Below are 12900 nucleotides of genomic sequence, written 5' to 3' on the forward strand. Positions count from 1 at the left end.
TGTGATTAAAATTCCTAAAAAAAAATAAAAAAAATAATAATAATTGGATTATTTGTTTAATAAATATAGTTCTAGCTTAGTTTATTTTATGAGTAGGTAAAAAAAAAAACACAATATTTTTGGTGATTTTAGTTTTAAATTTTTTTTATTTTTTTTGGCCTTCCAGTATTTTTAAGGTAATGATACCAGGCATACTTTAGACCTCTGCCTAGTGAATCAGTCCAAATTAAGAGCAGGTAAATATTTTACAGGAACCCTCCTGTTCTGTGAATGTTAGAGATTTAGATTCTTGCTAAAGCTGCCATTGTGCCTTTTTTTTTTTTTCTTTTTTAGGTGATGCTCGTAGTTCGGTGAACGAGGCCAGCAGCCTGCTAGGGGGCTCCCCGAGGCACCAGTGCGGACGTAAAGGCTCCCCCTACCACACGGGACAGCTCCATCCTGCAGTCCGGGTGGCCGACCTCCTCCAGCACATCAACCAGATGAAGACTGCCGAGGGCTACGGCTTTAAACAGGAATATGAGGTGAAAGGGGCACTGTTACAGTCTGTTCTCCCGCTGACATTATAAAACAACTTAGACAGCTCTGTGTCTGAGACCCAGGAGGTATAGCAAGTCTTCCACTCACAGGAAGGTTAGAGGTTAATGCCTTAAGTCTCTGGCCTGCATGCCAAATGTGCTTGTGATATACCGTACACTGACTGCCAGACTCCCTCCAGTGTGTGTGACAGAAGAGGAACTGTAACGTACTGCTGCTGGTGCATTGCTCATGACTGCTATGGAAAATATGAAATGCCCCAGCACTTTAAAAACAACAGCAAAGCCGACAGGAGTGCTGTGAAATAAAATCAAAGATAAAAACACCGACCAGAGAACAGCAGGTACACCAACACAGAAACATAAAATCTGAGATGTTAATAAAAGTTAGAGGATGTATGTGTATTTGCTTTTGTAGCCTGTCCAGTGTAACATCTGCTGGGAAAAACTCCAGCTCCCCTGCATCCAGGCGAGGAGTAGCTACAGAGAATGGATGGAGCATGGATAGGAATTTCACAGTTTTAGAAACCCATTTGCTACTTTTCCCTCTTAGTCCTAACATTTGTCAGGTTTGGTTTTTAGGGTGTCGCACTGTAACTCAGAGATGCGGTGCCAGTGTCTGTATCTAAAATCATAGGTGTGTTTTCTAATATTTCAGTATAAATGATATTACTTTTATTACATCCACACAAACAAGCAATGCAAATTTACATAAACTGTTAACTTAATTCTTTAAATATTTTTACAAAATATTAGTCAGAGATCCATCCATCCACCCACAGATTGTCTATTTGTCTCTGAAGGGTGGCAGGGTGATGTGGTCTATCTCCAGTGGTCATTGGGTGTGAGGCGGGGTACTTCCTGGACAAATCGTAGCCAATTTTTTAAATCTGTTTTCTGACAATGATAGTATTTTTTTTATAGTATATTATGCTGCATAAACTTATTTCTAACCTTTTTCAATAGGTAAAAAACAAACAAACTCCTATAGACATTTTAAAGTAACCCACTGATTTGTTTTCTTTTTAGAGGCTCTTACTTTACATTTTCTTTTTCTTCTATCTGCATTTGTAATTTACTTTCATGGCTGTGTTAGCAAATTATTACATCAATAATTAGCAGATGCTTTTAAGAGACACTTCATTGTCTTCTTTTAAAACTCTGCGCCAGGTCAAGACTCCTTCATGACATCCACAAAAACTCAAACATTTCTGAATCATATATGGAAAACCTAATTTTATTGACAAGACAAGCAAGCTGTTTTTATGTCCTTAGACTCGACATATACTTCTGTTTCCTGCAGCTTTCTTGCCTAGCCCACTACACTCACACCACAGCAGGTAAAATGATGTGTGATTTTCTGAACCCTACAAACTTTCTAAATTTATAGGGACAAAGAGCTCATATTTCTGAGCCTCCTCTAGAGTGGGAGGCTCAGATATATGGGAGGTTTCCGAGCCTCCAGCATCAGTGGTAGACAGGAAAACACCTAATTAGCTTGTTTGCAAAATAAGAGAAAGAATCAATTTTTTATAGACTGCTGTGCACTGCCATGCATGCCACTTTGTGAAAAAGCCAAAATTAAAATTTTACTGATCACTCTAAGTTGATCACCCCCAGGATTTGAAATGCTTTTTTTATTAACTTAGTTGCAGCAATTGACAATTGTAGAGTGTAGAGTGCAGAATGTAGAGTGCAGAAAATACTGCTATCTACGTGCAGGTGGTCTAAGCATGGCTTGAAATGTATATAGAACAAGGATTTCCTCCCTCACCAACTGCTTTGTGATCTGCTTTGTGTCAGAATCAGAGAAATTTCAGGAACCTATAGAGTATTCGCAACAGTGCACAGAGTTGCAAAACAAAAGGATGCCAGGTGTGGCCAGGCCATGCAGGTCTTTGGTCCTATCATGAATAAACTACTAGTTCTCTTCTTCGCTGCATCCAGGATGCCAAAGTGCTGCCACCATGACAGCCGTCACAGTCTCATAACATGCACTGGGGAGCACACTGTGTTCATGAAGCACCATAGAAGATATCAGATGTTCAGGCTGATTTTACAGTCCTGTTATAGACACAAGAACTAGTTTACAAATCCAAAACTACAATACAGTAAACTAAACAATGCAGTTTGAGACCGTAAGGAAGAAAAGCGGCTGACCTTACAGCTTTTCTGTCTTACAGTTGAGTTGTTGTGAAATATGCAACAGGTGCAAAAACTATACCTGACCATCTGAAATGACCATGCCTGGACTCAATCACTATGCCTGGACTCATCAATTTTGGCACAAAGCTGATTTCAAAAACCTTTTAGATCAATGACCCTAAGCTAAGCCTTGGAGTTGGATTAGTACAGTAAAGACCTCTCAGCTTTCCTATTGGGTAGCTGTGGCACCACTCATCTAATGCTGTTTTAGCTCTCCATTTATAGACAAATCATTCCAAAACAATATCTGCTCTCCTTCTGCTCTTTTAGATACAGTCTTGATGGATGTCAGTTGCTGTAGGTAGTTACACATCTTGTATATCATTGGAAAATTATCCACTTCCTTCATCATCTTAGATTTCAAGGAACTGGAGTTTTTTTTTTTTTTGTTTTTTTTTTCTGAGCAGTTTTCAGATGATACCAGGAAACTATAGCATCCTGAACATTTCCTAGTTCGGTCCCAAGAAGGCTTTTGGAGATATGTGTGACTTTGATTGGGAACGCTGTTGGTTCTAAATGCGTAATCAAAGGGTTGCCTTTACCGTTAAATACAGGTGCTCTATTTTGTGGTAGTGAACCAGTTCCAAGAATATTGCATGAGAAACATGCAAAATTTAAAAAATAAAGATGATTCAGTGAAGATTTTTTAGACGCAAGCACCCCTGACTGAAGAGTAAACATTATCTGAAACCACTGAACTTAATCACCAGAGCCAAAAAGGCATCTGAAGGACACCACTACTGTTCAGATGAATAGATCATCCTCATTTAGGCCAAAAGAAGACCTCTATTGTGATGGGAGGCCTGATGAGGTTAAACATCTCTGCCTCCTCCTACTGAGTCTCTGTCTGCTGCAGACAGATTGTTCTAAAGAGAGGAAGGGACAGTCTGTGAAGGTGAAGAATGATGAAAACTGTGGAAAAAAACAAAACAAAAAAACCCTTCTTCGATCTTTTTTTTCTTTTACCTCTAATGCGTTAAGAATTGTCTTCCTTCCCAGAAGCAATGTTGGTATTTACCTCTCTTTGTAAGATGTGGTGCAATGGAGGTGCAATAGGGTCATTAAGGATTTTTTCCAGTAGCAACACACACAGCATTAATCTCCCTGTTGTTCCCAAGCATAGCTCGACGGTGCTCATTTGATCTTTTAGGTGATAAGAATATAGAACATGTATTCTATTGGATTGACATTTGGAGGTCACTTGTTGGGACCTGCTGACATTTCTTTAAGCTCTTTGCAGCCTCGAGATGTTTTAATGTGAAAAATACTGCAATGGTGAGAGGTGGAAAGATGAATCATATTAGCGTTTATAAATAGGTTCCTGAAAGCTCAGTAGTTTCCTTTATGATTAGTTGTAAGATTCTAATGAAAGAAAGCTTACAAAGTTATGTCGAAGACTATATTGACAATAACAATGACTAACTTTAAGAAATAATTGCCTCGGAGACCTTTGTCAATTACAGGAAAACTAATATGAATGACACTTCACCTCCATGACCAAAGTAAACCATGTATAGAAAAGTAATAGGGATCAATGTACACTCTTAGCTTTTGATGTAAAAATTAACTTCTTTTCAGACACATTAGGAAATTCCCAAAAAACTGATATCTTTGGATTTCTGCAAAAAACTATCTTTACCTAGAAGAAATTCTTCACAAGATTGCTATAAAAATGTGATTTGAGGGCATAAATGTGACTATTTATGTATGAAATCGATACCAGCATCATCCTCAGAGGAGGGTTGATGATAGAGGTGGAATCCATGCCAGCAAATTGTCCTGATCAACGTACAGCTTTGTCCTTTTGTATTGGAAATAAAACAGGTGCTGAATACTTCTCATGCATTCTTTTGGGAAGTGACACATTTATTTTAGAGCCGGGATGTTTTCACAATTATTTAATAGCACAAAAATGTAGTAATGAAAATGACTAAAAATGACTAGTTACAAATGTGTTGGGACCTCAGAATCGTGTCATTTTGTGTCATTTACTGACAGAAACAAAATCCGGCATTCAGTTTTACTGCTTTTGAAAATCAGCTGGATCATCTAAATCAAAACTTAGAGTGCTTCCTAAACTTTTTGCCTCTTTGACCACTTTTTTTTTTCATAAAACTTTTAAGATTTTTGGAAGACTTTTTGCACCCTGTGCCCCCTTGGTATTTAATCCTCGATCGATCCATCAGTACAAAAAAAAAGTTTCCGTCATTGAACAAAGCTCATTCATCCCCTCACAGCAGCAATGGCGTCTAGCTGTATTATCCAGGCAGCACAATGGTGAACCCAGATCTCTGAAAACAATTGTGGCTGGGAGTTTAGCTTGCACCCTAGGGAGAAGTCCATCTCTGTCACCCAATGCCTGTGGCATTCATAGAGACAAGAAAACATCTTTTGTCTCCAATACATGGTGTCCCCCTCTGGAACTCTGCTTGTAGACTCATTAAATGGTCCCTCACGGCCAAAACACACTCCACTCTAAAAATCAATACACACCTCTTTTGTATTTTTTTACCCTCTCTGTGCTAAGAGTGCGTGTTTTGATGGATTGTGTCTCGCTATTATGAAGGAAAATGATGAGGACTATTATATTAGACTCACACTGCAGGCGTAGGTTTTTATTTCCCTGAGGAATACCTGCTTTCTGTAAAAACATTGATCAAGATTTTACTGTGGGCCAGTAAAGCGGATTGCGTGTGTGACGACCGCTTTCATATTCCCACCGGAACCGCAGCTAAACAACAGCTGAGCAGAACCCCCACCTGAGTACCAATATAACACTTTCGGTTTGGGAAACTGATTGATTCATTTAAAATTCAATCCACATCGTAGCTATATCAGTGACTTCTTGAAAACTGTGCTTATTTAATATAACAAGAGCTCAGAAGACATTTTATTATGTTTTATTATTACCTAAAATGTGTGATTTTCCTTCTTCTTTTTTTTTGGATCGAATCAGGAATTGAAAAATTCCTCAACATGTTTCAATTAAAAGAAAGCAGTCATTATCCGGAGCAGAGTCTGACTGACGTGGACTCATTTGTGTTATCACAACCATCCTACATTTCTGATCTCTGCAGTAAAGTCATCTAATCAACTCGCCCTGGGTGTTCTTTTTCTTGCTTTTAAAGGCCTGTCATTCCTTTGCTGTTTTTTTTCTCCACTATTTTTCACCCTCCTCTTTTTCTCTGTCATCTCTTGGGAACTGAGTGTCAGAGAGGTGGGAAGAGACAAAAAGAGGGCTTAGAGATGTTCTGTCAAAAATAAAAGCAAGCCAAGAGGAGAGAGGTGGACAGGGAAGGAAGCCATGAAGTAAAAGGGAGGGAACATAAATTTTGAGATTCAGAAAGAAACATCTAAAGAGGCAGGGCATGAAAGAGGAGGGAAAAAGTGAGGAGGAGGATGTAATCCCAGGCTGGATTTGGATGGTTCTTGGCTGTCTGTGAGGAGAACTGCGTTGTAATCCCCTGATCCCCATTCAAAATTGGGCAGAATTTCTACAAAATTTCTCTATAGTCTCAGAAAACTACAGGGACTGGACTCATATGGATGGGTATGCAGTGCATCCGGAAAGTATTCACAGCTCTTCACTTTTCCCACATTTTCTTATGTTCCAGCCTCATTCCAAATTGTGTTAAGTTAAACTTTTCCCTCAAAATTTCACACACAAATACCACATTATGACAACGCAGGAACAATTTTTATTAATAATAGTAAAAAAAAAAAAAGTATTCACAGCCTTTGCTTTAATACTTTGTTGATTAACCTTTGGTAGCAATTACTGCCTCAAGTCTTTTTAAATACGATGATCTTTGCTTATCTACCACCAGGTAGTTTCATCCATTCTTTGCCATTCTTGTCAAGATCCATCAGATTGAATGGGGTCTCAGCCCCTCCAGGACATTCACATAGTGAGCCATAGAGATGTTGGCCATGTGTTTTGGGTTGTTGTTCTGCTGACATTTGAACTCTAGACAGGCTGCCATGTGTCTTTAATTAAGGAGTGTCTTTCATCTGGCGATTCTACCGTACACATTGGTGGATTGCTGCAGATTGTTGTCCTTCTGGAAGGGTCTTCTTTCTCCATAGAGGAACGCTGAAGCTTTACAGAATGACCATCATGTTCTTGGTCACCTGATGGTGACTAAGGTCCTTCTTCGCCAATTGTGTTCAGCTTAAAGCTGAACTCTATGAAAAATCCTGCTGGTTCCAAACGTCTTCCATTTACGGACGATGGAGGCTGCTGAGCTCATTGGGACCTTTGAAGCAGCAGAAATGTTTTTAGATCCTTCCCAAGATTTGTGCCTCAAGACAGTCTTGTTTTGGGGGTATACAGACAATCCCTTTGATGTCATGCTTGATGTTTGACCTCTGACCTGCACTGTCAACTGTGCGTCTCCTTAAATCAAGTCCTCAATTGAAGTTGTCGCAATATCTCGGGAATGATGAGTGGAAACCTTTCAGTGCTTCATAACAAAGGCTGTGAACACTAGTATAAATGTGATTTTTTGTTTTTAATACATGTTGAAAAAACCTTTTTCCACATTGTCATAATGGGGCATTTGCATGTTGAATACCCAGAAGCACTTTGAATACTTTCCAGATGCACTGGATGCAAGTCTTCAGTCATTCTTCATTCCCTTAAATTTTGCTTCTAACCAGTCAGGCTTTCTTTCAACCCTTGAAAGTGATTTTATATAATATTTTCTTTTTTTTTTTTCTCAAAATCTATCTTTTTTTTTCTTCAGAGATTGGCTGCTTTTTGACACTTTTTGTGCAGTACTTACTATTGTCATAAAATTGACAAAGATTGGTTTTGTGCCGTCTCTACTTAACACAAATCACCAAAGCATTCCTTTTAAAACTGGTAACAGGTAAATTTACAAAGACATTTAATTGTGCTAAATTCAGTTAGACCTGAGTTCGTCCCATGCTTTTAATTCTGAACGTTGACACAAAGGCAGAGCTTCTCTCAAAACAGCTTCATTAAGAAACTGTCTCTGTGCTGACACAGTTTGCCCACATTCAAATTAGGCATCATTCAGGAGAATGCAGCCTGAATGCAGCCTACACTAATTTTTGTATGTTTATAGCCGGAGCAAATTCTGTGACATTCTTGAAGTGTTACACCAATTGTGCAGAAAAATACTGTATTTTTAGGGCTGGTAGTTTTTTGTTGCAGAAAAAGAAAAGGGAGGAAGATATAACTTGCTGTGCAATTGTTTTGAGGAAAAAAAAATCATTTCTAATGAGTTGTATAATTTTTCAACTTTTTTTTTTTACATATTTTTTTTAAGAACTCTGCATCCAAACTATGCGTATAATTGGTCTATTTTGCAGATCTTCGGTGTACTGGATAGTGAAATGAAAAGTAATTATCTTTTTATCTGATGATATTGCATCTGTTTCTTTATCTTGGACTTAATTGGGGGGTTTACATTCGTCCATTATCAAAAGCACCTACAGATAACCATTAGGTTACAGTAGAAGCGAAGCTGAAGAATAATACTTCTCTTATAATACTTTTACATGTTATTTTTTAAAGATTTTTACCTCTAGCTCCTGTTAATCTACTGTGGGTAGGTTTTTAAAGCCTGGTATTTCTTCTCTTGGCTTTAATATTATTAGATTCCTCATGTTTCCTCATTTCTTAAGGTGTTGACAGAAAATGAGACAAACAGGACCTTTAGTGTCTAAAGAAACCCTTTGAAAATCCTTTAGAAATCTTGTTGGACTTTGATCAACATTCCTATTTAAAATATCCCATGATATCCTGGTTCTGAAGAAGGAAAATATAAAAAATAATCAAAGTTTTAAAATGCCAGCATAGGTGTATGATTGGTATTGGTAGTTCAAAAGGAGTTGTTTCCTGGTTTTGTTTTTTCCCAGAGCCTTTTATGGCACCTTTGTGAGAATAAAGACTTTCTTCTGAACCCAAATTAGCTGCTCTTTTTTTTTTTTGAAATGCCCACAGAAAGCAATCCACACCAGAATCTTTCCAGTGGGTGTTATTTTATGTCACCTGCAGCATGGATGGCTAATTAGGTATCCACTGGATGTAACTTGTCATTTTATTAAGGGAGCAAAAAGAGCAGAGAACATCTGCTGTGACCGTTTAAAAAAAAAAAAAGGAAAATACCATCACCACTTATGAAGCTAAAATGATCATTTAAATCCGATTTAATGCTCCTGGCCATTTTGACAGGTTTTTATGAATCTTTTATTTTGCATAAAACCAGTGTCCTAAAACTGTGGTTCTATTTACCTACATCTTTCTTACAAAAGTGTCCTTTGAAATTGTTCATTTGTTGTGAACTTTTAACCACAACTGTAGTGTGTTTCATCTAGATTGTGTGTGATACGTTAAATAGAATATTATTTTGAGTCTTTCTTTAGCTAACATCAGTGGGCTGTGTTAGCTTCCTGCTTTCTACTAGCTAGAAGACTCATTCTTCTTCGTCCACATCCTCCAGTATATGGACACTGGTTAAGAGAGATTGTGTCTTAAATTCATTTGGAGAAGATCAGATATGCTGTTAGAGGATCTGTAAACAAATTATTTGATATCTGGCAGCCATTTATATCTTGCATAGAAAAAATGTGTGTAAAGGTCAAATTTTGGCTCTTTCATTACTGCACAAGGCTGTACTTTGCATCGACTGATGTATGAATACAAGGTGGATACATGTTGGGGTAATAGAGACGGTATAAGAGGGGAGGGGAGGGGTGTTCGTGTGTGTCTTCATCAGTGTTTTTTTGTGGTTTTTGTAAAAAAAATAAAAAGACTTTGATAAAAAAATATATATATTATTTTGAGGTAGAAAGGCCGTCGTTGTTCTTTGTTCTATGTTTTTCCACTGATATTCTCTAACAAACCTTGACACAAGTTTTGCCTTTATCTCTGCAGAGCTTCTTTGATGGCTGGGACTGCACCAAAAAGAAGGACAAAACCAAAGGGAGGCATGACACCTTGCTGGGATGTAAGTAATTACAAACATTTTAGTGGAAAAAAGCAGAAATTGTTGCGACTTCTTTTTTTTTTAAAATGTCTCCGTTGCTGTTGTATGCCCAGACGATCGGCACAGAGTGAAGCTCCACCCTCTGCTGGGAGATCCAAACTCAGACTACATCAACGCTAACTACATTGATGTAAGTTTAATCCTGTTGAGATTCAGATTTATCCAGCCTCTGCTCTCACATCCTGCAAAAATCGTGGTCCATCTCCCTCTCATAAGCCACCATTCGGCTGCCCCGCTTCCACCTGAGAGAGTCTATCCAATCCGGCCCCCGCACTGTTGAGCCAGATGCCATCATTGTCAGGTGCTGCTGCAGATCCCTGACCTTCACCACCTTTGCTATCGTTTTTATTAAAACAGAGAGGAAGCCAATGCATTTAATTCCTGCAGAGGAGATGAGCCTTTCTGTAAAACCCCACAGTGTAAATCTCTCTCAAATTACATAGACGTCACTGATGTTTTTCAATCACTGTTTGAGGGAGTAGGAGATGATCCTTTTATCTCTCTTTCGTGCAAAACCACAGTAAAATGCATGTCTTGCTGATGTCATTCATGTGTGTTCTCATTCATATAAAAGTTTAAGGTACGTCTCGGAGAACCCATCTGCCATTGATCGAACGTTTCATTAAGGAATGCAGAAAATCAAAGACGTGCTGCTGCAAATAGAAGTCTGTAGTTTGCTTCCCCACGTGAAATATCCGTCATAATCCACAGTTGTTGCCATTTATTTCAGTTTTGTCAATTGAAGCCAGGAAATCTGATGTGGTTTCTTTATCTCCCAAGATTTATTCTCAACGCTTCTCATGGGGAATTCTGCAAAGTAAATATAACACTCAGAGATCTCGAGGCAGGCTGTTGTACTCCCACTTCTGTTTGCAGATGATACGAGGTTAGCAGATCCCATCTCCATCAGGAATGATTGTAACGGATATTTATTTGAAAAATGCCATTTATAACAAAACAAAATAGCCGACTACACATCTGGATTTGATGATCTGATTTTTTGGGCTCCTCCTTTTCGGCCCGGTTGTACCATCAAACTGCCTGACGCTGGTTTTAATGTGTATTTCCTCTTTGTTATTTGACTGTCTAGAAAGGTCAACTCTGACGTGCTTCTACAGCGACTGTCACATTGAGACGGTGCTGAAAACCTGGCTTCAGCTATAGCTATTGTAAGGGTCTCCATTAGTGTTTAGGGAGCAGAAGTGCAGGCATTAGCAGAAAAACACCTCTCCGCAGCCACTACAGTGTCAGAGATGGTACTCTCCGACTGCCCTGACCCAGCTCTCCAAATTTATCTCCTCCTGCCACAGAGGAACATATGTTCGACACCTTTTGATTATTTCAGTGGAGGTTAAATGGAAAAGTTCTTATTTCTTCTGAAAGACATTTGTGCTTTCTGAACTAAGTGGGGAATGTGCGAGCTCCATGTTTCCTTACTGTAATGTTCGATTGTTTGCTTTCGGCACATTTCAGCTGCAGGGATCTTTCCCAGGAACCCAGACAGCTTTCATTCTTGGCCCACTCTGTTTCCAGTAGAGGTAGGGTACCTTAGCAGATCTGACTGGTTAAATTTCCTGAGCATTGTATTTCTGTCATCTTTGTTAAAACATCGTGCTTACTACGAATATGTTACTGTATTTATATTTTGAGGGTAGAAATAAACACAAACTCTAAACCTGATGGGCTGTTAGTAGATTTAAAGAAAGTTAAAGTCTTGACTCTTGTGGGGTGGCATCCATCTTTATGTATTAAACATCTGTTAATGTTGTGAGTTTGGAGGAATTTACTTGCTGTGAAAGAATCAGAAGTTATTGATTGTTGCTGCAAGACGTTGGTTTCTAATGACGATCAAAGCTCCTGCTTTTCTGTTCTTTGATAACGTGACTAAACGCAGAAGCCTACCTGATTAAAATTAATCTAAGCTCATATAATAGCCACACCTTTCTACACAGGTTAGTGTAGGGATTCACAAATCATTACTAATTATTGTGACGCAGATATCGATTGTGAATAACCAACAATTTCCTGACTTTTTTACTTTATAATAAACTCTGCACCACTATTTCTGAGCTTCACCATCATGCCCACTTCCATCATCAGCGCTGGCAGAATTTACATGCACAGCAACAGATATGTGATATGCTACTTGATATTACAGCAGTAGGTTACAATTGCAATATGCAATGATGATTTCAATTTGTCATATTGTGTCACTCTGGTTTATAGTAAAAATGCAAATGTTGCAGAGCAAAATTAATAAATCAGTTTTTTAGTTGAAATGATTATTTATTTATTCTGTGGAGTTAGTTTCTCTCTGCCTAAGGAGTTTATTTCTTCCTATTTCTTTGTTGTTTTTTGTCTCACTTACATGTTCAGTATCATCAAACAGATTTTATCCCAGACAAAGAAATCATGAACAAATAAATAGAAACATGGTTTTCAAAAAATTATATTATTTCAGAAAAATGCTATCCAAGCCAACTTGTTTATGTGGGAAAATATGATTATTCCTGTCATTAAGCATCAATTAGTGATTAATCAAATTTTGAGTTGAATTTTACCTACACACCCAGGGAGGTTCCTATTTAAGAAATCGAGTTGATAGAACCAATAAGACAACATAAAATAGGTTAAAAAAGCAACATGGCATTCCCCAATCTAAAGCAATTTAATGACTGTAAATAGACAAAGAGATATAACATTCACAATGAAAGAAAACATGGAACAGTAGCAAACTTTTCCAGTAGCAGGCTTTTTAAAGTTTGCCCAAAACCCATCAAAGTTCATCCAGGAGGCTCATATATGAACTCTATAGTCTCTAACTCTAAGTTTAAAAGCCCTGCAGGCTTCACCTGCCTCAGTTAAGGTCAGTTCTCCAGGTTCAACAACAAGAAATTAACTGGGCAAAGTTGTTTTCAGCGGAAAAAGATCCAAAGCTACCACCAGTGTTGATCAAAAACATCACAAATGTCGTTTTCATATTTAGCATCTTGAAGTTTCTCTAAATTTATATGTAAATATTTGATAGACCAGCTGGACGAAAGGGAAACTTCTTATCTTGTTGTTGCTGGCATGAAACTAACACAGCATTTCAGAAAAAGGTCTTATACCTTCAGTTGAATAGTGGTGGTAGTGTGCTGGCCTTT

At 38.1% G+C, this 12900-nt stretch overlaps 1 protein-coding gene across 4 annotated transcripts in view; it reads left to right on the forward strand.

Moving 5' to 3' along the window:
- The window catches only part of ptprub (protein tyrosine phosphatase receptor type Ub), a 228206-nt gene that overhangs the window by 182419 nt on the left and 32887 nt on the right, over positions 1-12900 (forward strand). For all 4 annotated transcript variants that reach the window (XM_008432338.3, XM_008432340.3, XM_008432339.3 and 1 more), the window contains 3 exons: positions 334-521; positions 9643-9715; positions 9808-9884. In XM_008432338.3, the coding sequence (XP_008430560.1) occupies positions 334-521; positions 9643-9715; positions 9808-9884 (338 nt within the window). The remainder of the gene's footprint in view (positions 1-333; positions 522-9642; positions 9716-9807; positions 9885-12900) is intronic.

This window comes from Poecilia reticulata, chromosome 16, assembly GCF_904066995.2.
Source record: "Poecilia reticulata chromosome 16, P_reticulata-male-v2, whole genome shotgun sequence".
Classification (NCBI taxonomy): domain Eukaryota; kingdom Metazoa; phylum Chordata; class Actinopteri; order Cyprinodontiformes; family Poeciliidae; genus Poecilia; species Poecilia reticulata.